The sequence below is a fragment of the Leucoraja erinacea genome, chromosome 22 (genome assembly GCF_028641065.1).
Source record: "Leucoraja erinacea ecotype New England chromosome 22, Leri_hhj_1, whole genome shotgun sequence".
Taxonomy (NCBI): Eukaryota; Metazoa; Chordata; class Chondrichthyes; order Rajiformes; family Rajidae; genus Leucoraja; species Leucoraja erinaceus.
In genome coordinates, this window is record NC_073398.1 from 3,571,200 (window position 1) to 3,598,849 (window position 27,650).

General features: G+C 43.5%; 1 protein-coding gene across 7 annotated transcripts in view; it reads left to right on the top strand.

The window, feature by feature from the left end:
• LOC129707644 (nuclear receptor subfamily 2 group C member 1-A-like) overlaps nt 1-27,650 on the top strand; it is a 65,730-nt gene that overhangs the window by 20,012 nt on the left and 18,068 nt on the right. For 3 of the 7 annotated variants that reach the window (XM_055652781.1, XM_055652783.1, XM_055652787.1), the window contains 9 exons: nt 2,485-2,712; nt 4,988-5,072; nt 8,083-8,262; nt 8,355-8,502; nt 10,018-10,111; nt 10,215-10,398; nt 11,839-12,023; nt 15,027-15,148; nt 20,072-20,247. In XM_055652781.1, the coding sequence (XP_055508756.1) occupies nt 2,485-2,712; nt 4,988-5,072; nt 8,083-8,262; nt 8,355-8,502; nt 10,018-10,111; nt 10,215-10,398; nt 11,839-12,023; nt 15,027-15,148; nt 20,072-20,247 (1,402 nt within the window). Of the gene's footprint in view, nt 1-2,484; nt 2,713-4,987; nt 5,073-8,082; nt 8,263-8,354; nt 8,503-10,017; nt 10,112-10,214; nt 10,400-11,838; nt 12,024-15,026; nt 15,149-20,071; nt 20,248-27,650 lie in introns of all 7 variants that reach the window. The other 4 variants (XM_055652784.1, XM_055652786.1, XM_055652782.1 and 1 more) reach the window with 3 other exon arrangements.

The following is a 27,650-nucleotide window of genomic DNA, read 5'->3' on the forward strand; positions in this document are numbered from 1 at the left end:
GAGATGGGAAAATGTGGCTAGTGGTGGGATCCCGTTGGAGGTGGCGGAAATTTTGGAGGATTTGGAGGTCATATGCGAAGGCTGGTGGGGTGGAAAGTAAGGACAATGGGGATTCTGTCTCTGTTGTGACTACGGGGAGGGGAGCAAGGGCGGAGCTGTGGGGAACCAAGGAGACGCGAGTAAGGGCCTCATCTATGATGGGAGAGGGGAACCCCCGTTCCCTAAAGAATGAGGACATCTCGGATGTTCTAATATGGAACACCACATCTTGGGCGGAACATTTGAGTGCAGGGTGAAAATTGGTGGTGAAGTTGATGACGTCCATGAGTTCTGCATGGGTGCAGGAGGTAGCACCGATGCAGTCATCATGTAATGGACATAGAGTTTGGAGATGGGGCCAGTGTACACCTGGAACAGGGATTTTTCAATGTACCCTACAAGGAGGCAGGCATAGCTGGGGCCCATGCGGGTGCCCATAGCTAAGCCTTGGACTTGGAAGAAGTGGGAGGAGTCAAAGGTGTTGTTGAGGGTGAGGACCAGCTCCGCTAGGTGGAGTAGAGTGTTAGTAGAGGCAAATTGGATGGTTCTGCAGTCGAGGAAGATATTGAGGGCTCTAAGGCCTTCCTGGTGTTGGATGGAGGTGTAGAGTGACTGAACGTCCATTGTAAAGATGAGGGAGCGGGGGCTCGAGAAAGCAGAAGTCATTAAAGAGACGAACGGCATGCGAGGTATCTTGGACATGGGTCGGGAGAGATTGGACCGGGGGGGATAGGATGGAGTCAATGTACGTAGAAATCATTTCTGTGGGACAGGAGCAGGCAGAAACAAAGGGTCTGACAGGGCAGTTGTGTTTGTGGATTTTGGGAGAAGATAAAGACGGGCTGTGCGGGGCTGGGGAACGATAAGGTTGGAGGCTGTGGAAGGCAGACAGTCAGAAGTGATGAAATCAGTAATGGTGTTTGAGATTAAAGCCTGGTGCTCATTTGCTAAGATTATACCTGGTAATCCTAATGAGGAACAGAAAGGTTCTCCTGATTGATTTGTGCACTAGAGAGTTTGTTTTATGAATGGTTGAAGAGAATAGATGTTTGCTGTCTGGAGTTTGGAAGAGTGGATGGGTGATTGTATCTGATGCTCTCGGGTGAGAGTGCATGAGAGGTGAATCTCAAAACACCTTCAAGTCTTGAGGTAAAAAGTAAAAAGGAATTTCTTAGGATGTTCAGAATTTTATTTTTACCCCAGAAAGGTGTGATCACTGAATCTATTGAAGGTTGAGATTCTCATGGGGAAATCATGCATTATAACAGTTCGGCTGGAAAGTGGAGTTGGGGCCACTGATCAGTCCACCCATGACCTTTTTGAATGGTGAAGTAGGATTAAAGGATAGTATGGTCTGCTGTGCCTCTTTTTCATATGTTCTCAGGGAAGACATACCATGATTGGCGAGTATACAATACTACATTGAAAGGGGCATATAAATTGTTATTTCGCCCTAAGAATACATGCTCCGAGTAGGAAAGGAGAACATAAATGGGGGAAACCTTTCATGCAAATAGGCTGTGCAATTTTTTTAAAAAGTTGCGTGCTGGTGATATGAACCAGCAAGGAGTGGAGGGAGCAATTGGAAAATTGATACAGGAAGGAATGTGTTTGTGGGTTTCCTCACAAAACAAGAGGTCATGATATCGGGTGAATTTAAAAGCTGCTGGAATGGGGTGGAGGGTGGTGAGGACAGGTAGACCTCTCAAAGTTCTGTGATGGAGGGACAAAATTAACAAAGTGTACAGGGTGGAACATATACGGTCGTGGGGCATGTCAAGTACAGAGAGAAAGCTCGGTTAAGTCTTAAGGAAGTCGCATAGCAGCACTGCTGCAGAAGATAATGTTGCAAGATCAGATGGTGCAAGCTGGGAGAAGAATGGAAAACTGGATGAATGGAACACTTATGGGAAGTGGGATGGAAGGGTAAATGAGGGGGCCATTGATTATGTAATGAATATCGATCACTAGTCTATTCCCCACAAAAGTAATGAAAATGTGAGGGAAGGAAGGTCAAATGTGAACCACGTGAAGAAAAGAGGGAGAGAAAATGGTCGGAAAGTTGATGACGCTCTTCACGGAGAGGAGAACATTTTGCTGTAGTAAATTTAAGTGAACTGAAAAAGGGGGAGGGATTAGATCCGGAAGAACTGGAGCAGAGAATATTGCATGTATCTGACCGAGGCAAATAAAGCTGGGATCCATAAGAAGGAAGGTAGAAATGTGGCTTTTATAGAGATTTGGAGAATATGGTCAGAGAGGGAGAATCTCTGGAGATGAGGTCAGTGATATTTTGGGAAACAATTTCTTAAATGGTTGTGTGTGGATCATGGAATGTTGAAGTTGGTATTTTGACATGCAAGGTTACAGAGGGCACCGTTAGATTGTTTTCCTCTGTGTCCTATGATAAATGGCAGCTACCAAATGATGTGTTTTTAATTGTAGATTGTCACTGATCAGCAGACGGGCCAAAAGATTCAGATAGTCACGTCGATGGACCATGGTGCAAGCAAGCAATTCATATTAACAAATTCAGATGGCACACCATCGAACAAAGTGATATTAGCCCGGCCTGATTCAGGACAAGGAAAGGTCATCTTGTCCACGCCTGATTCTGCTGGTCTCAACCAACTCATCTTTACATCTCCCGATGGATCAGCGCAGCACATACAGGTAGAGTGGACGTAAATTATACGTTGCAATGTGTGGTGACCTTTGGAACCTGAAAACTTTGTACAAGCCTGTTATTAAATTAAAGCATTGTGTTTTGTTTTTCCCCCCCACAATCTAGCCTTTCCACCTTTCCTTTGATTTCTATTTTATTTTTTTATTCCAGTCAGACAGTTACGGGCAAAATTAGCATTCAATTCTCCAGAGTCAGACAGTAAACATTTGTGTTTGCAATATCCTAAAGGCTTTATAATAATTTTTACTGAGACTAACTTTTAAATGTATATTTTTAGTGCTTTTTTCTCCCCAGAAGAGCGTTATTATTAAAAGCCACTGAAATAATTTTGGTTAGTAGAATTGATGCTTGAGTGGTGGATTGTTTCCTTGTTCATTCAGTCTGGTATCTGTGTCCATTTCTTCTGAGATAACTAATAGTCACTTGATTGAAACCTCATTCAAAATTGGAACAGTACAGCACAGGAACAGGACCTTCAGCGCTTAATGTTTGTGCCAAACATGATCCCAAGATAAATTAATCTCATCTGCCTGCACATGATCCAGATCCTTTCATTCCCTGCAAATTCATGTGCGTATCCAAATGCCTCTTTGTCTTCTCTCACTTCCGTTTTTCCTATCTTCTTGAAAATCAGATCATTTTATAGGGCTCTCAGATTCTTCCTCCTACAATCATTGGGCTATTAAAACACAAACTCGAGTGCTGCCAGCAATATACATCCTGATTTGCTTTGTCCACTTAATATCCTTTGTTTTTGCTGCACTCCAAACTTTGACTTTTTCAGATTCTGCAAAAAAAAAGGAAGTGTTTCTGGGGTGCTAGAGAGTTGAGCGAGTTAAAGGATTGACATGTCCTTTCCTGGGTATAGTGTTATTTACAGTATTGGTCAAGTAATCCAATAACCCAGAGGACAAGAATTAAAATCACACTTGCTGGGCGGAAATAAAAACCGTTTATATTTGAAGGAAAAAAATTAAGATTGGTATTTGGGGAGAAAGGTTGGTATTTGGGTTCAATAACCGCCTTTCAAAAAATGGAAATCGGCCATTATGTCTACAGTGTGAAAATAGACTCAGTGGGTCAGGCAGCATCTTTGGCAAATATAGATTTCCCTCATTGTCAGACTGAAGAAGGGTCCCAATCTGAAACGCCACTTATCTATGTTCTCCAGAGGTGCTGCCTGACCTGCTGAATTACACCAGCACTCTGTGTCTTTTTATGTGAACCAGCATCTGCTTGTGTCTCCATGTCTAAACTATAATGTATTCAAGAGAGAGTTAGATATAGCTCATAGGGCTAACGGAATCTAGGGATATGGGGAGAAAGCAGGAACAGGGTACTGATTTTGGATGATCAGCCATGATCATATTGAAATTCTTAAGGGGTTGGACAGGCTAGATGCAGGAAGATTGTTCCCGATGTTAGGGAAGTCCAGGACAAGGGGTCACAGCTTAAGGATAAGGGGAAATCCTTTAAAACCGAGATGAGAGTGGTGAATCTCTGGAATTCTCTGCCACAGAAGGCAGTTGAGGCCGGTTAATTGGCTATATTTCAGATGTGGCCCTTGTGGCTAAGGGGATCAGGGGGTAGGGAGAGAGGCAGGTATGGGATACTGAGTTGGATGATCAGCCATGATCATATTGAATGGCGGTGCAGGCTCGGAGGGCTGAATGGCCTACTCCTGCACCTAATTTCTATGTTCTATGTTTCTATGAATGGCAGTGCTGGCTCGAAGGGCTGAATGGCCTCCTCCTGCACCTATTTTCTATGTTTCTATGGGTGACTTTGCTCTTAGTCCATTCCTAACTATTCTCAGAACTGACAAAGCAAACCAACCAGCTGACGTGCCTTCTCAGGGTCACAAGGATTGTCCAAAAAATGTCAGCCCACCCAGCACATACTGAAAGGTTACGTAAGAAGAAATCCCCGCTTACAGTGTTGAGCACAGTACAGACTTGATGGTTCAAAATTGGTGGTGAACAATTAATCTGTGTCTAAACTTTTCCCTGCCTAAACTTCACTTGAGTAACTTGAGAGTAAGTGAGTTTATCAAACTGCAGGGACTTATTTTAAAAAATAATTGAAAGCTTACTCCCGTTCAGCTGATAGTGGTTGCACTTAGAACTTGTGCAGGTATGTATCATAACTCGGCCAAAGCTTTAACTGGAAGTTATATATCCAGGCCTTGTGTTGCAGAATTTCTTGCCTTGGTTTGCTCTGCATGTGTTTTTTTTAAACATGTTCATATTTTCATCTATGTAGATTGTAACGGATGCATCTTCGGCTGAGCAAAGTGCAGTCAAGCCACCACTGGAGTTTTGTGTAGTTTGTGGTGACAGAGCATCGGGTAAGAAAAAGTTACTTTAAATTCGGACTTTTATTTAAAGATAGCGGCACGGTGGCGCAGCGGTAGAGTTGCTGCCTTTTAGCACCAGAGTCCCAAGTTCGATCCTGACTCGGGGTGCTGTCTTTACGCAGGTTGTACGTTCTCCCTGTGACCTGTGTTGGTTTTCTCCGGGCGCTCCGGTTTCCTCTCTCACTCCAAAGACGTACAGGTTTGTAGGTTAATTGACTTTGGTATAATTGTAAATTGTCCCTAGTGTGTAGGATAGTGTTAGTGTATGGGGATCGCTGATTGGCACAGACTCAGTGGGCCTATTTCCACGCTGCATCTCGGAACTAAACTAAACTAAAGCTTACTTTTGATAACACATGTTTATTCACAATCATATCCTTCAATGCAGGTGATGGTTTGACATTCTAAATCTGAAGATTCGTAAAGCTGATTCCTACTCATTGTATATCCAACATGAAAGTCAATAATCTAATATTCTGTCTATTGGTAGCTGGATTTTGATCTGATTTGGTCTTTCTAGCCCAAATTCACTTATTCTGCTTGCATTGCATATGTTTAATTGACAGAGTTAACAACCATTGTCCTTAGACAGTGATGATGTCCTTTGGGGGGTAAAGAACAATTACATTTGAGATTAAAGGGCCTGTCCCACTTGGGCGTCATTTGCGAGTCTTTTTTGCGACATCATTTCCACGTCACGACGCGTGCGTTGTGATGCGTGCGTGGTGACGTAGGCAGTGACACGCGGTGCCCCAGGATTTTTGGGATGTACAAAATCTTTGCGCGCCATTTTCGTGACAGGCCCTTCAGTAACTGTTGTCAATCTGCTATCAAAGCTCTGATCCAGTACTTGATTCTGCTCTGAAGTTCCCCGAGAGAGTGGTAAAGTCCAAAACTGCACTAAATGTAGCAAGAAAGAAAACAAAAAAAAAAGCAAAGTGCTGGGGGAACTCAATGGTCAGCCGATTGATCAGCACGAGGGAGATTGAGAACCTGGTGCCCAGACAGCAACCTCTCCCTCAATGGTATCAAGACAAAGGAGATGGTGATCGACTTCAGTAAGCAAAGCAGTACACATTCATTGACAGAACCGAAGTCCAGATTGTTGAAAGGTCCACGTTCTCAGGATTAAATATCACCAGTAATCTGTCCTGGACCACCCATATTGAAGCAATGGCCACCAAAGCTTCTGCTTCCTCAGAAGGGTTAGGGGCCTGTCCCACTTTCACAACCTAATTCACAACCTTTTTTACTCGTGGATATTTAACATCATGCTAGAAAAAACGCCCCGACCCACTTGATGCCACGAGTACCTACGACTAGCATCACGGCCTGCTACGACCTCGTGACGACCATGCTGCGAGTATGAGTCAAGGGCAAACTCGGCAAAGGTTGTGAAAGTGGGACAGGCCCTTTAGGAAGTTTGGCATGTCCCCAATAACCCTCACCAACATCTACAGATATGCTGTAGAAAACATTTTATCGGGATGCATCACAGCATGATTCCTTATTCCCTCTGAACTGAAGAGGCAATTGAAAGTCAACCACATGGGGAAACTCTATTCAATACATTGCCATAACAAGGCCATCTAAATTGGTCATTTTAATTTCCAGAAATACTGAAATTGAATGGGTAAATTTTTTTTTTTATGTAGTTTTGAATGAAATACAAATGGGATTGGTGCGTTGTTTGGGTCAGCAGCCTATACTTTGGAATGCTGGATTTCTATACTTGGGAACAATGTTCTGTTAATATACAGTTCTATGTTTAATTTATTGATACAGTGTGGAAACAGACCCTTGGGCCCACCGAGTCCGTGCCGACCTGTAATCCCCGCACACTAACGCTGTCCTACGCATACTAGGGACAATTTACATTTATACCAAGCCAATTAACCCACAAACCTGTATGCCTTTGCAGTGCTGGAGGAAACCGGAGCACCCGGGAAAACCCACCCGGTCACAGGGAGAACATACAAACTCCGTAAAGACAGCAACTGTGGTCAGGATCGAACCCGGGTCTCTGGTGCTGTAAGGCAGAAACTCTACCGCTGCGCCACCGTGCTGCCCCATAATCTACCTGGAGTAATTGGAGAAGTTCAATATACTCTGTGATTAGATCTCTAGGTGCTGTAAGGGGTTGACTGGGTGCAGACAGAGAGCATGTTTGCCTTGGTGGGGACTATTTATAGCTAGGGTCAATTTGGAAGAATGGGTTGTCCGTTTAGGACTGACAGGGCAAAATTTCTCCTGAGGGTCGTGAATCTTTGGAATTCTTGATTTGCAGCACTTCTGTGTTAAAAGTTGAGCATATTCAAGGCAGTGATTGACAAACATTTCAATTGCACAGGAGTCGAGGTTTATGGAGTGGGGGGGAAGTGGTGTAGAAGCCAGAATTTGGATGGACCACCGTCATATTAAACAGCAAAGCAGACTTGAAGGGCCAATTGGCCTGCTCCTCCTCCTGTTTCTTGTTCTCTGTCCTCGTTATCTCCTAGAGTATTTTTCATGTGAAATATGGGTATTTGACACAAAATGTGCAGTAACTCAGCGAGTCAGGCAACATCTCTGGAGAAGAGGAATAGGAGACATTTTGGGTCGGGCCCCTTCTTCAGACTGAGAGCCAGGGGAGAGGGAAACCAGAGGTATGAAGAGGTACAGAACAGATCAGAGCTGATAGTGCTGATCAAAGTACCCACAATAGTTCATTGTGTGCTGTGGAGGAGGAGATAGCAAGGGGATAAGAACTGTCAAACTAGCAGGACAGATGTCCCGAACCAAAACGACACCTATTCCTTTTCTCCAGAGATGCTGCCTGACCTGCTGAGGTATTCCCTCATTTTATGTCTATCTGCGGTGTAAACCAGCATCTGCAGTTGCTTCCTATACATCGGTATTTGACAGTTCTATTTAGCTGATTATAACCATTGTCAGATTTTGAAGAATCGCGTATACCTGAGAAGTTAATCTGATTCTATTTTTGTTTTCCCTAACGTTTCAGGACGTCATTATGGGGCAGTGAGCTGCGAAGGTTGTAAAGGCTTCTTCAAAAGAAGTATAAGGAAGAACTTAGTGTATGTGTGCAGGGGGTCGAAGGACTGTGTGATTAACAAGCACCACAGGAACCGCTGCCAGTACTGTCGGTTGCAGAGATGCCTGGTACTGGGCATGAAGCAGGATTGTAAGTGAAGCCCCATATCTCCAGACCAATATATCTTGAGCCCATTCAGTAGTTTCACCGTAAATGGTTGACAGCGTCTGCTTTCTCAATAGCTGTGCAGTGTGAGCGGAAACCCATCGAAGTGTCTCGAGAAAAGTCAGCAAATTGCGCAGCGTCGACTGAAAAGATTTACATCCGGAAAGATTTGCGTAGTCCTCTGGCTGCAACGCCAACGTTTGTAACGGACAAGGAAAGTGCAAGGTAACATCTCAGCTGAAGGAGAATTCAACGGGAAAATAACCTGGTGTTCTGGTGCACCAACACTCCAGTTTAGACCCAAAGCTGACCGAAAATGTTCACCGTTTGTATTCCTCCGTTATCATCTCATCCCCAGTCAACAATGGACCATTGTGGGCTCCACCTACCCCGAGTCATCGATGCGGGCTCTGCTTTGTTCTGTACCTTCCCATACCTCTAGTTTACCCCCTCCCTGACTCGGTATTGACCCAAAATGTCACCCATTCCTTTTCTCCAGAGATGCTGCCTGACCCACTGAGTTAAGGGGCTGTCCCACTGTATGAGCTAATTCAAGAGTTCTCCCGAGTTTCCCCGATTCGAACTCGGCGAATTACGGTAATAGGTTCTCGGGGCTCTCCTGGACATTTTGCAACAAGTTGAAAAATCTTCACGAGCTTACCGCGTTTCCCGAGTACCTGCCGTTAGCGTTTTGAGCCGCTAAGAGATGTCCCCGAGCTCCGACATACCCGCTACGTACATTCTACGTGCTTACCACGAGTTTGATTTTTTTTTAAACTCGGGAGAACTCTTGAATTAGTTCGTACAGTGGGACAGCCCCTTTACTCCAGCATTTTGTGTATCTTCTGACCAAAACTGATGTTGGGAAGAGGGTTTTTTTTTAAATAAACTGTTACTTTTATTAATAGAGATCATGTTTGAGGTTAAAGTGATGATTGTAATATTGAAGATGGATCAATCTCCTCATTTGTTACAAAATAAGCAACACAGGGATGTTCAATGCTTTCGTTGTCTAAAATTGTACACTTTCTACTGTGGATTTCCATCCCATTTGTGTGCACCTGATCGATTTCAAACAGCAGCAAAATCTAATTTTGAGGAGTGGTTTTAGAATTTAGTTGTACATTGCCGACATGTCTCATCTACTCTAGTCCCACCTGCCTGCGATCGGCCTATATACCTGCAAACCTGTCCTATCCATGTACCCGTCTGAATGTTTGTTAAACGTTGTGATGCTACCTGCCTCATCTACCTCCTCTATACACCTACCACCCTTTGCGTGAAAAAGTTACCCCTCAGGTTCCTTTCAAACCTTTCCCCCCCCCTCACCTTATACCTATGTCCTCTGGTTCTCGATTCCCTTACTCTGGGCAAGAGACTCTGTGCGCCTACCCGATCTATTCCTCTCGTGAGTTTGTACACCTCTACAAGATCATCCCTGATCCTCCTGCGCTCCAAGGACTAGAGTCCTAGCCTGCTCAACCTCTCCCTCAAATTTCACTGTAGCTTAATTGGTACATGTGACAATTAAATCTTGAATCTTGAACCTTGAACCCGCGAATCCTGGCAACATCCTCGTAAATCTTCCTTGCACCCTTTGCAGCTTGACAGCATCTTTCCTAACGTAGTGATGAGGCAGTGGTGTCTTTGTGGGGAAAAAGATTAATAGACTGACTATGAAAGAGCCTGCAAAGACGTGTTGTATAAATGCAAATGCTTTTATTATTTTGTTTTACAAAGATCTGGAGGTCTTTTAGAGCCTGGAATGCTGGTAAATATCCAACAACCACTGATGAAGACAGAGAGTGCTATGCTACTCACAGCTGAGAACAAGGTGCGATATGGTCCAGCCTACTCTGCTGAATTTCCGTGCCTGCCGTAATATTCTATAGATGGATAAAGAGTGATTGTTTACCAGGGCTGTTGTGTTATTTCAGATTGAAACCTGTCAAGGTGATTTAAGCACTCTCGCAAATGTGGTCACATCACTTGCAAACCTAAGCAAGTCCAAGGATCTGTCCCAAAGCAGTGCCGATTTGTCGGGGATAGATGCCCTAAGTAATGGTGATGCTTCTTTATCAGAAATGCAGCAGGATGACCAGTCTGCGAGTGATATTACCAGGTAATCATCAAACAAACTTACATGAACTCGGAGCAAGGAGATACCATTCAGCCTTGAGTGGACTCCACCATTCACTAAGATGGTTGATCAGTTTGCAGCCTCAACTCCACATTCCCATCTATCTGCAGTCATTTTCATGTGAAAGAAAGGACTCCAGATGCTGGTTTAAAATCGAAGGTAGGCACAAAATGCTGGAGTAACTCAGCAGGTGAGGCAGGATTGTTGAATGGGGGTGAGGTGACCCGAAACGTCGCCCATTCCTTCTCTCCAGAGATGCTGCCTCACCCGCTGAGTTACTCCAGCATTTTGTGTCTACCTGCAGTCACTTTCACTTCCTTACAGTTGACGAATCTACCTACATCTGCCCAAAAATTATTCAAAAATTCTGCTCCTATTGCCACTTTGCAAAGAGATCGGCGAATATTTGGGACCAGTTGGCATCATCTCTGCCTTAAATGAGTAACCCTTCATTCAAAATTTGTCTATAAAAGGAGGCATTCTCTCCATGTCCACCCTGTCAAGCCGCCCCCTCCCCCAGATCTTGTGGGTTTCCTTTCAAGCTCTTCTGAACTCTCGCAGATACAAGCCTAGACTGTTCAACATTTCCTTATTGCAGTCCATTTATTCCAGATATCAGTCGAATAAAGTTTCCCTTAGCTGCTTGCAATGTATTTACATCCTTCCATAAATAGTGCCTTAATGTGCCGTGTAACTGAAGCATAAACCTATGCTTTTGTCTCCTTCAGGCTTTGTTCTGTCTTCATCTTTTCCAGCTTTCATCTTTCATTGCGCAACCAATGATTTACAAAAGTACTTCACAAAGCCCCTTCTCCGCCTATTATAAACAAAAAACATGATTGAAATTAGGATTAAATTAGGATTAATTAGGAAATTAGGATTAGGATTAAAACTAAATGACCCTAACGTAGTAAAAGAAAAAAATAAATGAAGCAATCCAGGTCACTGAAGTAAAACTAAACAATCTGCCACCGTCCTAAATGATGTTGGTGAGGTACAGTCTTAAAATATTCAAAACTTAGCCTGCAGCACATGAGTGTAACCCTCTTCAGTCAGTTGATTCCTTTAGTAGACACAAAATGCTGGAGTAACTCAGCGGGACAGGCAGCATCTCTGGAGACAAGGAATGGGTGACGTTTTGGATCGAGACTCTTCTTCAGACTCTGAAGAAGGGTGTCAACCCAAAACATCACCCATTCCTTGTCGCCAGACATGTTGCCTGTCCTGTGAGTTACTCCAGCATTTTGTGTCTTATCTTCGGTGTAAACCAGCATCTGCAGTTCCTTCCTACATAGTTGATTCCTTTAGTTATGCTGTGCCCTTCTCACTTTGCATTTGTTTTTTTAATATATATTTGTTATGCAGAAATATGCCTGGCAAAATTACATCAAAATAAAATATCTTTGCATTTTCTGACCATTGGTGTTTCAGGGCGTTCGACACACTTGCAAAAGCACTGAATCCCGCAGAGGGATCAGCTGTCCAGAACTCAGCGGAGTGCATGGATACCTCGGGCACCAACATCCAGCTCATCAGTGGAGAGCAGTCCCTACCTATCGTTGAGATTGAGGGTCCCCTTCTCAGTGACGTGCATGTTGCTTTCAAGGTACACTTATGTCCATTGCTTGTGTTCATTAAAATGACGGGATTTTAACATACCTTTTTTTAAAAATGTCTTATTTTTTAACTATTTCTTATGAAGGATGCGATAAGGCTAAATTCTAGGCCACCTTTTCAATATTTCTGATTCAAACATATTTCTTCTGAGTTTTCATCAGGCATTTACAAACCTCTTGATATTGTACATAAGGCTCCCTGATGTTCTCTTGTCTTTTTTTTTTTAATGTTTATTTTGTTAGAAGCAATTTTACAAGAATAAAGCAATCGGCATGAGAGTTAGACAATTTTCGTACAGCTTCATTTTTAACATTTTATAAATTGATACATAAATCGAGAAGTGTAAATTGATACATAAATCGAAAAAAAGAGAAAAAAGGAAAGAATGAAGAAAAAGAAGAAAGATGCAAAAGGGAGAGAGAAGAAAAGACCCCTGAACTACCAAAGAAGTGCGAGAAGAAAAAATAGAAAGAAGGAAAAAAAACGGAGATATGCCCCACTGTCCTTCCCCTCTCATAAGCTATTTCAGAATTCTAAAATTCCACGCCTGTTTTTGTTGGTAGTTCTGTGTTCAACTGTGGACATTTATTTGTATTAATTAACGTGGAACTCTCTCGTGCTTGGACTGGTTGAGGTGTAGGAAGCCGCAGACGAAAAGCCAGATAACACGAAGGGCACATGACTGCATGCATAAGTTGCTAAGATGGTAGGAACTCAAATAATGGCAAGCACAGAATTTATTAAAAGAAAGTTGCATCTTTTACTGCGTTCATTATTAACATGGTTGACGACAGCATTATAATTGGGGTAGATGGGAAATTTAAAAAGAAAATGTATCTCTTGATCACTTCTTTAATCGACAATAATGGAATGCCAATACCTTTGAAGGGTAAGCAGTGGGGGGGGGGGGTATGTCGGGGCATTGTGAGTGATGTGGCTCGATAGAGTGAGTATGGGGATGCGGGGGATGTGGGGAGGGCAATCAAGAAGGAGTGGGTGCAGAAGGGGGAGGGCAGAAGGGGGGGGGGGGGAGGAGAGAGAGAGTTGGAGACTGCAAGAGAGTGAAATAGAGAATGAGAAGGGATGAGTGTCCCGTGACTTAAGGGGTGAGGACATTTTGATCAATTTGTTTGATTACCCCCTGCCTCCTTCCCATGCCGTCTGCCCACACCCTGTTTTGGAAGCAATTGTCAAAAATGAATGGCTGATCACAGAATGGTACATATCCCAACTTAGGTTTTACCATTTTGGTTCCCACGTTGTATTTTGAACTTTCCAAGTGCATGAAGGTCATTATACGCAGACCTGTGCTAGGTTCCCATGTGTCATCCCTGCTCTCCGCATGGGTGATGAAGGACCAAGGTACAGGCCCACTCGACTTCTACTCAGAAATAGATCACAGTCAGTCCATGGCAGATTCGAGGCAAGTCTTTAGTCAAATTTTAAGAAAATTGCAAGCTTACCAATGTTTCTCTTTTATCAACCCTTGAAAAAAAGAACTGTATCTTTATACAGCTTTATTTATAATCTCAAGACATGACATAATGAATTATAGGCAACTAAGTATTTTTGTACTGTATATCGATTTAGTGCCAAATTATACATCTAAATGTTTCAATCCATTGATTAGAAGTTTGCTCTCAAGTGGTACTGGTTGAGGAATTGATAAGTTCATAACCCCATTTTCCTGCCTTCTCCCCATAACCCAGACACCCGTACTAATCAAGAACCTGCCAATCTCTGCTTTAAAAATATCTATTGACTTGGCTTCCACAGCCGTCTGCAGCAATGAATTCCACAGATTCACCACCCTCTGACTGAAGAAATTCCTGCTCATCTCCTTCCGAAAGGAACGTTCCGTTTATTCTGAGGCTTTGACGTCCGGTCCTGGACCCTCCCACTTGTGGAAACATCCTCTCCACATTCATTCTATCCAGGCCTTTCACAGATCAGGTTTCTGCAGGAATTAAAAACATAGAAACATAAAAAGTAGGTGCAGGAGTTGGCCATTTGGCCCTTCGAGCTAGCACCGCCATTCAATATGATCATGGCTGATCATCCAGAATCAATATTTAAGAATGAACTGCAGATGCTGGAAAATCGAAGGTAGACAAAAATGCTGGAGAAACTCAGCGGGTGCAGCAGCATCTATGTAGCGAAGGAAATAGGCAATGTTTCGGGCGTTGCCTATTTCCTTCGCTCCATAGATGCTGCTGCACCCGCTGAGTTTCTCCAGCACTTTTGTCTACCATCCAGAAACAGTACCCTGTTCCTGCTTTCCCCCCATATCCCTTGATTCTGTTAGCCCTGAGAGCTATATCTAACTCTCTCTTGAATACATCCTCCCCCTAAGATTCTCCTACTGTTGTGTCAGTTTGGGTCTTTGGACCTCCAAAAGCAGCTGGAGTGCAACTCCCACATATGCCAACTGATTGAGAGATGTATCACTGATTTAGATTTACACAGATCATTCCGAGCTTAAATGTATTTTTCCCTTCCATTTACCAAGTGCTTGGTATCTGCAGGAAGCAGAGTCCTACCCGTTCACTTTTCCAATGGCGGAACAGGGTTGATGTGACTTCAGCCAAAATAGCGTTCAGCTTTTATATTTTGCCACCTTAAACAATTTAATAAAGAGACTCGAGAGTCAATAATGTTTAAGTGTCATGTGCACTGGAACAGAACAATTACATTCTTACTGCTGTAACTCTGCTGGCTGATTAACGTAACAACAAACCAAGACAGAGATAGATAGATTCTTGATCAGTACGGGTGTCAGGGGTTATGGGGACAATAGACAATAGGTGCAGGAGTAGGCCATTCGGCCCTTCGAGCCAACTAAGTGAGAAATCAGTTTGATTCTTGTCAAGAATGTGATTTGCTTTTATGAATATTGTTGCCAGCTGCAAACTGCATTCCTCTACTACAAAATGAAACTTTGCAGTCATGGGATAACTTGATGTTCAAGTAAGTTCTTCTTTGCTCTCCGCAGCTAACAATGCCGTCACCAATGCCAGAGTACCTGAATGTGCACTATATCTGCGAGTCTGCATCAAGATTATTGTTCCTTTCCATGCATTGGGCAAGATCTATTCCAGCCTTCCAGGCTCTTGGGTTAGTGATCAAGTTTTAACAATCATGTGTTTCAATTTGTCATTTAATGCTATGGTGGCGTGCACGTATCTAGTTTAGTTTTTAGTTGAGAGATACAGGCCCTTCGGCCCACCCGATTCAGATTCAGATTCAACTGTAATTGTCATTGTCAGTGTACAGTACAGAGACAACGAAATGTAATTAGCATCTCCCTGGAAGAGCGACATAGAATATGATTTCAATAAATAAATCTATTTACATGCATACAGTCATAGACTTCTTTTTCCTGTGGGAGGAGTGTCCGGGGGGGGGGGGATTGGCAGTCACCAAGGTACATTGTTGAGTAGTGTGACAGCCGCAGGGAAGAAGCTGTTCCTGGACCTGCTGGTCCGACAACGGAGAGACCTGTAGCGCCTCCCGGATGGGAGGAGGGTAAACAGTCCATGGCTGGGGTGAGAGCAGCCCTTGGCATTGCTGAGCGCCCTCCGCAGACTACGCTTGCTTTGGACAGACTCAATGGAGGGGAGTGAGGAACCGGTGATGCGTTGGGCAATTTTCACCACCCTCTGCAGTGCTTTCCGGTCGGAGACAGAGCAGTTGCCGTACCATACTGTGATACAGTTGGTAAGGATGCTCTCGATGGTGCAGTGGTAGAAGTTCACCAGAATCTGAGGAGACAGATGGACCTTCTTCAGTCTCCTCAGGAAGAAGAGACGTTGGTGAGCCTTCTTGACCAGAGTTGAAGTATTGTGGGTCCAAGAGAGGTCATCGGAGATGTCCGCACCGACCAGCGACCCCCCACGTATTAACACTACCCAATGCACACTAGGGCTAATTTTGCATTTATACCAAGCTAATTAACCTACAAACCTGTATGTCTTTGGAGTGTGGGAGGAAATTGAAGATCTCAGAGAGAACCCACGCAGGTCACGGGGAGAACGTACAAACCCCGTACCACACGCACCCGTAGTCGGATTCAAACCCGGGGCTCTGGTGCTGTAAGGCTGTAGCTCTACAGCTGCGCCACTGTGCCACTCTTGTATGTGCAGCGTTTCCATACCGTGAGCTACAGTGCACAGTTTTGTTCTTCTCTCTGCAGATCCGCCATGTCTCTGTAAGGCCACCACACATGATACCATTCTGACTATTCGCTGGAATTTGCTTATAAATTTCAGGATCCAAATTAGCATTTTACAGTGTAACTATATTTTTGAATTTTTAATGAAGTTTGGATCCTTGATGGAAAATTAACAAAAGACTTTTATAAGTTCAAACAGATCAGCGGTTTGCAGGTGCCTTTTCTAAGAGAATTCATTAGGGCGACCAATATTGTACGGTGTCATGAATTGGTATTTAGCAGCTTGAGGTCCATCTTTACTCAAATTTCTATATACATGTCAGAATATATATAGGTTTATATATACCCATTGCACAGTCATGGGCTGTACTTGTCAGGTCAGGTGTATTCGTCACATTCACATACGAGATGTGCAGTGAAATGAAAAGTGGCAATGTTTGCGGATTGTGCAAAAAAACTACAAAACAGAATGGAACAGAATCACATATTCACATATTACATATTTGTGGGAGGAAAAAAAAGAAAAAAACAGCAATTTAAAAAAGACACCACACAACAGTAGAGTGGTACAGTAAAGTTAGTCCCTGGTGAAATAGGAGTTTACAGTCCTAATGGCCTCTGGGAAGAAACTCCTTCTCATCCTCTCCGTTCTCACAGCATGGTAACGGAGGCGTTTGCCTGACCGTAGCAGCTGGAACAGTCCGTTGCATGGGGTGGAAGGGGTCTTCAGAATATTACATAGTCATAAAATCATACAGTTCAGATGCGGTTCCTTTGGCCCAACACTTCCATGCCGACCATAGGTATCTATCTATACTAATCCCATTTATCACCGTCCATGGCCTTCTGTTTCATGACAATTCAAGTGCTTCTCCAGATACTTAAATGTTACATGTGTCTCTGCCTTCACTGCCCACTGAGCAAGTAGGTCCAGTTTCCGACTAACATTCCGGGTGAAAAATGTATTCATTTTAAACCTTCTAAACTTACCACCCCATGCATTAAATCTGTCTTTTCTAGTTTTAGCCACCTGTAATGTGGAGGAAAGGTTTGTACGATCTACCCTATTTATGGCACTTACCTGCCCTATTTATGCCTCTCTCAAGTCTCATTATAAAACCATTGTCTTAAAAGTTGTACCTTAACCTCTGTTGCAGCATACCATATTCTGCTGCCTGGCTAATGAACACAAGTAATACCATATGCCTCCTTCACTCCCTTATCTACTTGTAATGCCATCTTCACCAAGGTCCTTCTGTTCTCAATACAATGATGATGAATACGTTTATTGTCATTGCACAATACTGTGCAACAAAATTCCATTACATCTCCTCCGGTTAAAAAAATACAAACACGACAACCATTGACACATACGTACACTTATCAGTAAAATAATAAATAAGTATTTAAAAAGAATTTGGCGGCATTTCTTGGAATTACATTTTGCTTCCCCAGTGTTCTCTGTTGGAATTAAGCTTATTTATCGCACATGGGTAGAAACTATTTTTTAATCTACCGGTGCGAGCCTTCAGAGACCTGAATCGCCTCCCAGAGGGTAGCAGAGTGAAAAGGTGGTTGGCAGGGTGGGATGTGTCCTGCTTGATGTTTGTGGCCCGGCTCAAGCATCGGGCCCTATATATATCATCCAAGGAGGGCAGTTGGGTGTTTGTAATGCTCTGTGCAGTTTTTATAATTCCCTGCAGCGCCCTCCTCTCAGCCACAGTACAGCTAGCAAACCACACCAGGATTCCATAGGAGAGGAAACTTTCCACGGCGCATCGGTAGAAGGACAGCAGCAGCGGCTGTGAGACGTTTGCTCTCCGCAGAGACCTCAGGAAATACAGCCGCTGATGTGACTTCTTCACGAGAGTGACGGTGTTCATTTGCCATTTGAGGTCCTGGGAGATGTTTATTCCCAGGAACTTAAAGCCAGTGACTCTCTCCACCATGTCTCCTTTGATGTATAAGGGAGCAGGTTCCTCTCTCCTCTTCCTCCTGAAGTCAACGACCAGTTCTTTTGTCTTTGATGGGTTGAGTACCAGGTTGTTTTTGGTACACCAGACAGTCCCTGGTTACAAATGCCCAATTCATAGACATCCGTACATACACTTGAGTTCCTATAATGTTATTATGTTAAAGAACTCTGGTACGTACATCCGTTTCGTCCTGTAGAACTACATTCCTCTCTCTCTCTCTCTCTCTCTCTCTCTCTCTCTCGCTCTCTCTCTCTCTCATTGTTGATTGTTATGAGTCGTGTTATTTTTGCTGCCTTTCATTACCATACTTAGGTAGTATGCTTACTATATCATGAATTTTGTTGATTTCCCAACATGGCAAACTCAACATAAAAACACAGCCAATTTGTTACCCAGGAACGACGTGTGCTCTCTAATGCCCGATTGATCAATTTATATGTCCGAGCCTTGTTACTCCTCCCAAACTATACTTGCCAAGATTACATTTGATCTGCCATTGTTCTGCCCGTCTTAGAAATTAATTAATTATAGTGTGACCAGAGGACATATGTTCAAGGTGAAGGAGAAAAGATTTAATGGGAATCTGAGGGGTAACTTTTTCACACAAAGGGTGGTGGGTGCATGGAACAAGCTGCCACAAGAGGTAGTTGAGGCAGGGACTATCCCAATATTTAAGAAGCAGTTAGACAGGTACATGGATAGGACAGGTTTGGAGGGATATGCACCAAATGCTGACAGGTGGGACCAGTGTAGCTGGAAACATGTTGGCCGGTGTGGGCAAGGTGGACCAAAAGGCCTGTTTCCACGATGTATCACTATGACTCTGTCTAGCCTAAGACTACCCTCCTCACTACCAACAACACAACCATTTTTCATATCATCCAAATCATACTGCTTTTATGATTGTAACAAACAGTAAAGGTCCCTGCACTACTCAAATTTGCTTCCTGTCACAAAAGCAACTTGCCCCCTATTTCCTAGCCAATTTTGGATCCAATTTGGCAACTTAGCTTGGCTCCCAATGTTTCTAACCCTGTGGACCAGTTTTGCATGTGGGAACTTATTAAAGAACTCACAGAAGTACATGTATACTCTCTCAGTTACATTGCTCTCATGTGTACTTATTGGTATCTCCTTGGAAAAATGCAAATTGGTCAGACAGGAACTCCCTCTGTACATCGGCGAGATCAAGCACAGATCATTTCGCTGAACACCTCCACTCAGTCTGCCTAAACCTACCTGATCTCCCGGTTGCTAAACACTTCAACTCCCCCTCCCATTCCCACACTGACCTTTCTGTCCTGGGCCTCCTCCATTGTCAGAGTGAGGCCCAGCGCAAATTGGAGAAACAGCACCTCGTATTTCGCTTGGGCAGTTTACACCCCAGCGGTATGAACACTGACTTCCCTATCTTAAAGTAACCCTTGCTTTCACTCTTGCTCCATCCCCTACCCCTTCCGAGTTCACCGACCAGTCTTACAGTCTCCGACTACATTTTATCTCTGTTTGCTTTGTTGTTACCTTCTCCCAACTAACAATGATCTATTCTACATTTTCCTTGATCTCTATTCCCTTTGTCCTGTTTTCACACTTTACACGTCCTTATCTACACACTTCCTTATCTATGCACCACCCACTCCCCTGACGTCAGTTTGAAGAAGGGTCTCGACCCGAATCGTCACCTATTCCTTCTGTCCAGAGATGCTGCCTGTCCCGCTGAGTTACTCCAGCATTTTGTGTCTGTCTTCGATTTAAACCAGCATCTGCGGTTCCTTCGTAAACACCGATTCATTGCGATTCACACCGAAGTTTATTTATGATATAATGTTCTTTCAGTATCACAATTTTAATGAGGACTAAGAATTAAAACATGCTTATCTTTTTCCACAGGCCGGACAATAATACAGCTTTGGTACGCGCTTGTTGGAATGAACTCTTTACACTTGGTCTTGCCCAGTGTTCCCAAGTGATGAATTTATCGACCATACTCACAGCAATCGTAAACCACCTACAAACAAGTCTCCAGCAAGGTTGGCAGGGAGCTAATCTTCAAACGGTTGATTCATGTGTGTTCTGAAATGCTGTATCATAGAATTGTAGAGCATGTGTGTGCTGTGATATGCTGTGCCGTTAAGCAATGTCGTTGTGCCGGCTGTGAAATGTGATATGATAGATTAAGGTGGCATTTAAAATGCTGCTCTGATTGGTAATGCATGCATACTTTGCAGTTTTGTACCTCGCAGTTACAAAACATGTATATATGCTCCCTATAAAATCCTGTAATGCATGTGTGAGTTCTGGTGCTATGCCATGAACTAATAGTCCCCACGTCAGCACTGCAATGCTGTACCATCGGGTGGTACAAGAAATGAAAAAGTTTGTCTTCGAAATGTATGATGGTGTATCTGGGATTATAAATGTAAAGAGTAGTGGAAATCAAAGCTGGGAGACAGCATCAACTAGAGAGGGGAATTAATATGGCAATAGGAATTTTAAATATACCATTTAAAAATCTTGTGTGAGTTATAAGAGACATTTCTAAAGTTTTTAGAAGAATGGAAGTGGTGAGCGGTGATTTAGGCCCCTGGAGACGTAATTGATAAAACGTAAGTGACACATTACAAATAATTGCATCCAATCTCTCAGTACAGGAAGAGAATAATGGAATCGATATGAATAGAACAAAAATGGAGAGGAAAACATTAGATTTAATATTAAAGGAAATTGGGGAAAAAAATAATGAGACCACTATAGTCTTCAGGCACGGTGGCGCAGCAGTAGAGTTTCTGCCTTACAGCACCAGAGACCCGGGTTCGATCCTGACTACGGGTGCTGTCTGTACGGATTTTGTACGTTCTCCCCGTGAACACGTGGGTTTTCTCCAGATGCTCTGGTTTCCTCCCGTGACGCACAGGTTTGTAGGTTAATTGGCTTCTGTAAGTTGTTAAATTGTCCCTAGTGTGTACGATAGTGCAAGTGCACAGGGTGACCACCGGGTGGCACGGACTCGGTGGTCCGAAGCGTCTGTTTCCACGCTGTATCTCTAAATTAAACTAAACTAAACCTCTTGGTACAGGAAGAGAATAAAGAAATAGATATGAATAAACAAAAAGGAGAGAATTTTTCGATTTAATATTAAAGGATATTTTTTTAAATGAGACTACTGTAGACAAATGATAATAGAAAAAAATGTAGATCCTATAATCGCCACCTCCCAACAATCACTTGGTTTAGGAATTGTTCCGTTGAAGTGGATGTCTGAAGTCATCTTGTTATTTTAGAGGAGGTCACTAATCTGGCACATAATTGCACCTGTGCATGCCACTTGTGTGTACTTCTGAACACAATCAATACATTTCCACAGAATGCACATAAGAAGTACGGCTGCATGGATTTTGAGGCAGTTTCATTAGCATAGGCAGGGAATTATTTATGAAATAGAGGTGATGGACACATATGGATATATATTTCAAATGGCACTGTCTGACCTGTAGAGTTGACCAAGGATCTGCACTGGGATGCAAACCTTGTGGGCAGCACAGAGGCACAGCCGCTAGAGCAGCTGCCTCACAGCACCAGGGGCTCGGGTCTTCCCATGTGTGGAGTTAGCACATTCTCCCTGTGACCACGTGGGTTTCCTCCCACATCCCAAAGACATGCGGGTTTGTACGTTAATTGGCCTCTGTAAATTGCTACTTGTCATAGAGTGATACAGTGTGGAAGCAGGCCCTTCGGCCCAACTTGCCCACACCAGCAAACTTGTCCCTGCTACACTAGTCCCACCTGCCTGCGCTTGGTCCATATGCCTCCAAACTTGTCCTAGCAGGATTGTGCCATTGCCACAGAATAATGGTAAAACTGGCAGATTGAATTCAGTTTGCAAATTTGGTGTCATCCATTTGGGACAAAAAAAAATCATTGGCATTATGAGCAGTGAGAAGGTGTGAATCATGAAACGGGTATACATAGCTCATGAAAAATAATTTGAAACGACAAATGCCTTTCATCTTGAAGTGAGAGAAATGATAATGGGTTGAGGCTATACTACATTTATACTTAATGCTGGAGACAGGATTTATTTCTGAGCATTGTGCATGCTTGAATGATAACAGAGTTGAAATGGTTTTGTTAAAAGAGCAGATTAGGATTGTCTTTCCCTCTAGCAGTTTAAGGGCTGATCTTATAGAGGTGTTTGAAAAAATTAAAAGATTCAAGAAAGGCGGCATTTACAAGAAAATGCAGATGCTGAAATTATGTGCAAAACACAAAGTGCTGGAGGAACTCAGCGGGTCAGGCAGCAAAAATTAGGCTTTCCACTCGAGGTCATCCGAGATGTCGCTGTGGTCGTATCATCATCTTGTCCCACCCCCGCCTGTTGTGGATGGAACCTTCACCCATGTCTCCAGTGAAATTTTAGAGTGTTGTGCTCAGTTTTGAGCGCCCTGTTGTAGGAAGCATGTTGTTAAACTGGAAAGGACACAGTGAAGATTTACGAGGATGTTGCCAGGACTCGAGGGCCTGAGCTATGGGGAGAGGTTGAGCATGCTGGGGTGGGACTCCATTCCTAGGAGTGATCTTATGGAGGTGTATAAAATCATGAGAGGAATAGATCGGGTAGACGCACAGAGACTCTTGCCCAGAACAGGGGAATCGAGAATCATAGGTTTAAGCTGAAGAGAAAAAGATTTAATAGGATTCTGAGGGGTAACTTTTCCACACAGAGGGTGGTGGGTGTATGGAACGTGCTGGCGGAGGAGGTAGTTGAGGCTGGGACTATCGCAACGTTTAAGGAACAGTTAGTTAGATGCATGGATAGGACAGGTTTGGAGGGTTTATTTGACCCCATATGGAGGTTTATAAAATCATAAGGGGCATTGGCAGGGATGTGGGATCCAATGCCGGACTGAGGCGGGTGTTAAGGATGGAAGTCGGTATGGAAGGTGATGAAAGAAAGTTCACTGAACCGGATAGGTACAAACACAGCAGGGAGCAAGGAAGGTCTGTTGGACTGAATAGCATTTATTTTGAATTGGGGTATGTATGGTATGTGCCACAGGGACATTGTAGCCATTGCAGGATTCCAGCTAAGATAGGGACTGGCTTAATGTTCCACGGCAGCTGAACAAAAAGGGTGGCAGCATCATCAAGGACCCACACTATCCGGGCCACACACTCATCTCCCCACTACCTTCAGGTAGAAGGTACAGGAGCCTGAAGACGACAACGACCAGGTTCAGGAATAGCTACTTCCCCACAGCCATCAGGCTATTAATCTCGCTCGGACAAAACTCTGAACATTAATAGCCAATAATCTGTTTATTTGCACTTTATCAGTTTAATTATTCATGTGTGTGTATATATTTATGCAATGGTATATGGACACACTGATCTGTTCAGTATTCGTGTCTACTATGTTCTGGTGTGCTAAAGCAAAGCAAGAATTTAATTGTCTTATCAGGGACACGACAATAAAACTCTCTTGAACTCTTGGTCTAGATGCTATAGGTGAGATAAAGGTGGGAGTAGAAGAGGCGGGGTGCTTTATTGAGGAAGGAGAATGTCACGCCAGTAGTCTGAGATTAACATTACTGATGGTTCGTCCAGTGAGACGATATGGGTGAAGCTGAGGAATAAAAAAAGGGATGAACACCTTGTTGGGAATGGATTATAGGCCTCCAAACAGTTGATGGGAATTAGAAGAACAAATCTGCCAGGAAGCTGCAAGACTAATAGGGTTGTCACAGTAGAGGATTTTAACTTTCCCAATATAGACTGGGACTGCTACAGTGTCAAGGGCTTAGACTAGGTGGAATTTGTCAAATGCGTTCTGGATTGTTTCCTCAGACAATGTGTAGAAGACCCTAGGGTGAAGAGTAGGGGAATCAATAACCAGAGGAAACGTTTAAAGTGCAAGGGAAAAGATTTAATAAGAACCCGAGGGGCAATTATTTAATACAGTGTGTACATGGAGCGTACTGCCCGAGGAAGTAGTTGAGGCTAGTACTGTTTAATATTTAAAGACATAGACAGATATATGGATGGGAAAGGTTTAAAGGGATAATTGCTAAATGTAGTTAAGTGGGCCTAGAATAGATGACTAGAATAGATGGAGCATCTTGGTTGGCATCGGCAAGTTGGGCCAAAGGGCCTGTTTCGCGCAGTATGACTATGACCTCATCTCTCAGTTCCATCCAGGGACCACAAACAACCCTTTGAGATGAGACAGAATTTCACACTCACCTCCTCCAACCTCTTCTATTGCATTCAGTGCCCCCGATGTGGCCTCCTTCATCGGAGAGATCAAGTATTGACTAGACAACCATTTCATCAAACATTTGTCCTCTGGCCAACAAGGCCTGCTGGATCTCACGGTTGCCAACTATTTTTGCTCTCTTTTCTATCCTAAACTGACCTTTCTGTTCTTGGCCTTCTCCATTGCCAGCGTGATGCCACATACAAAGTGGAAGAATAGCACTTCATATTCCACTTGGGTAACTTACAGTCCAATGTATGAGCATTGAATTCTCCAATTTCAAGTAATCCTCCCCCCCCCCCCACCCTCATCCCCTCACTCTTCCCCCTGCCCCACCACACCACTCCATGCCCCACCCATCTCTCCCACCACCCCAGCCATATTTCTCCTTTCTCCCCCTCCCGTAACCTTCTTTCCATCCCCAAGTCCCATATTTTCTTTTCCTTTCTCCATCCCCTTCCACTCTTATCCTTGCCATCATCATCACGTTTCACATCTTCGTCTTCCCCTACCTGACACCCTTTTGCTTCCTTCTCATTATCTCCACGCATTTGCGAATTGTGACCCCCTTCCTCGCCTGTATCCAGCTATCACTTGCCAAGTTTCAGCCCCACTCCCACCTTTCATTTCCAGCTTTCTCCCCTACACCATGTCTGAAGTGTTGCCTGCCCATTACCTCCACAGATGCTGCCTGACCTGCCGAGTTCCTCCGGCACTTTGCAGGTGGGATAGTTTGGGACAAGGAGGATTATAATAAAGTTAGAGGCCATTTGTGTATGATTTGAGAAGCCCGTGTCTTTACCTGGTGGAGAGCTGAAACTCCACATCACACCTGATCGCCCCAAAATAAATCTCAACTCAGTTTAGTTTTAGTTTAGTTTCAAGATACAGCGTGGAACTGTGGCCTTTGGCCCACCGAGTCTGCACCGTCCCAACAATTAGCTCATACACTAGTTCTATTCTACTTTCTAGGGACAATTTACAGAAGCCAATTAACCTACAAACCTGCACATCTTTGGAATGTGGGAGGAAACTGGAGCCCACATGGTCACAGGGAGAACGTACAAACAGCACCCGTAGTCAGGATTGAACCTGGGTCTCTGGCGCTGTAAGGCTGCAACACTACTGCTGCCGCCCAGGAGGTTCCATCAACCAGCTGTGATTGTTGCTGGTCCCGTTTCCTTAAAGATACTTTTCTGGCTCAGGCTCCAATTATGTGAAATTCAGTTACACGGCTTGCTATTATGGGACTTTGAACTCGCAGCTGAATCAGTTTGAAGAAGGATCCTGACCTGAAAAGTCACCTGGGATCATTGTCTTGCTGTAGAATGAACCGCCGGACAATGTTTTGAGGCCGGACAACGTTAACATCCCCACCATAGTGTTTCACAGAGGAGGTGGTATGCTTTGGATCTTGGGCAGTTCCTTCTCTCTTCCATACTTTGCTCTTGCCATCACTCTGATATAAGTTAATCTTCATCTCATCTGTCCACAAGACCCTTTTCCAGAACGGTGGTTGCTCTTTTAAGTACATCTTGGCAAACTATAACCAGGCCATCCTATTTTTGCGGCTAACCAGTGGTTTGCATCTTGTAGTGTAGCCTCTGTATTACTGTTCATGAACTCTTCTGCAGACAGTGGTCATTCACAAATCCACACCCGACTCCTGAAGAGTGTTTCTGATCTGTCGGACAGGTGTTTGGGGATTTTTCGTTATTATAGAGAGAATTCTTCTGTCATCAGCTGTCGAGGTCTTCCTTGGCCTGCCAGTCCCTTTGAGATTAATAAACTCACCAGTGTTCTCTTTCTTCTTAATGATATTCCAAACAGTTGATTTTGGTAAGCCTAATTTTGGCTGATATCTAACAGTTTTATTCTTGTTTCTCAGTCTCATAATGGCTTATTTGACTTTCATTGGCACAATTTTGGTCCTCATGTTGATAAACAGCAATAAAAGTTTCCAAAGGTGATGAAAAGTCTAGAGGAAAGACTAGGTGCTGAGAGCTCTGTTATACCTGCATTAAGGAGGCAATTAAACACACCTGAGCAATAACAAACGCCTGTGAAGCCATGTGTCCCAAACATTATGGTGCACTGAAATGGGGGAACTATGTATAAACACAGCTGTAATTTCTACATGATGAAACCAAAATATATAAAAATGGCCTTTAATAACATCTGACTCTGCATTTTAACCCCATGTGATTTTTTTAAATTACAAATCTCAAATTGTACAGAGTACAGAGGCAAATAAATGACTGTTGTGTCTTTGTCCCAAACATTATGGAGGACACTGTAGATCCTTAACATTGTAAGTCTTTTTGACAGAGTTAACAGGAAGGAATCTGTTAAATATATTTGCTATTTTAAATGCAGGTACACAAAAATGCTGGAGAAACTCAGTGGGTGCAACAGCATCTATGGAGCGAAGGAAATAGACAACGTTTCGGGGCCCGAAACGTTGCCTATTTCCTTCGCTCCATCGATGCTGCTGCACCCACTGAATTTCTCCAGCATTTTTGTGTACCTTTGATTTTCCAGCATCTGCAGTTCCTTCTTAAACACTATTTTAAATGACACGGGAGGGGGAGGATTCCATCTGTGTTCTTCTATCTGGCCACAGTTGCCTCTCGATGATCTGTATGCTTCAGCTCATCAAACTAGCATGGTGTGCTTTTGATTTGCTGCATCCTTTCCGGGAGGGGATTGACTAGCTCCTGACTTCTCTTCTCACCGTCCACGGCAGCTGGTATTCCCCACACAAATAAAAGGGATCACTGTACCTATTGCAACATAAATATTTGCACAACAAATGGTTCTTTAGGAACCAAAAGCCCTTTGTTAAACTGTGGGAGAGCTGTGCAGCAAATTAGTCTTCACTCGCATGAATGAATAAATATAATTGTCCATTTATTATTTCAATTACTGGAAGGTATTCAGCAACGGGGTAGGATTAGCGTCCAGTGTCCTATTGTAAACTTTTGGCATGTTTTACCGGACTGGGAGCGCCCACCTTAAGTTGTGAGGATGCAAAAGAACACTTGAGGAAATGCAAGAGCAGTTCACAAAAGACGTTTCGTCTCTGTGGAGCAGCATAATCAGAAGGGGTGGCGGAAATGGATAAATTAGGCTGACGACAAAATGTGCAGTGGTTCAGTATCGTTGTATTGTCAAGAGTGTTTTATCGTCACATGTCCCAACACAACAATTAAATTC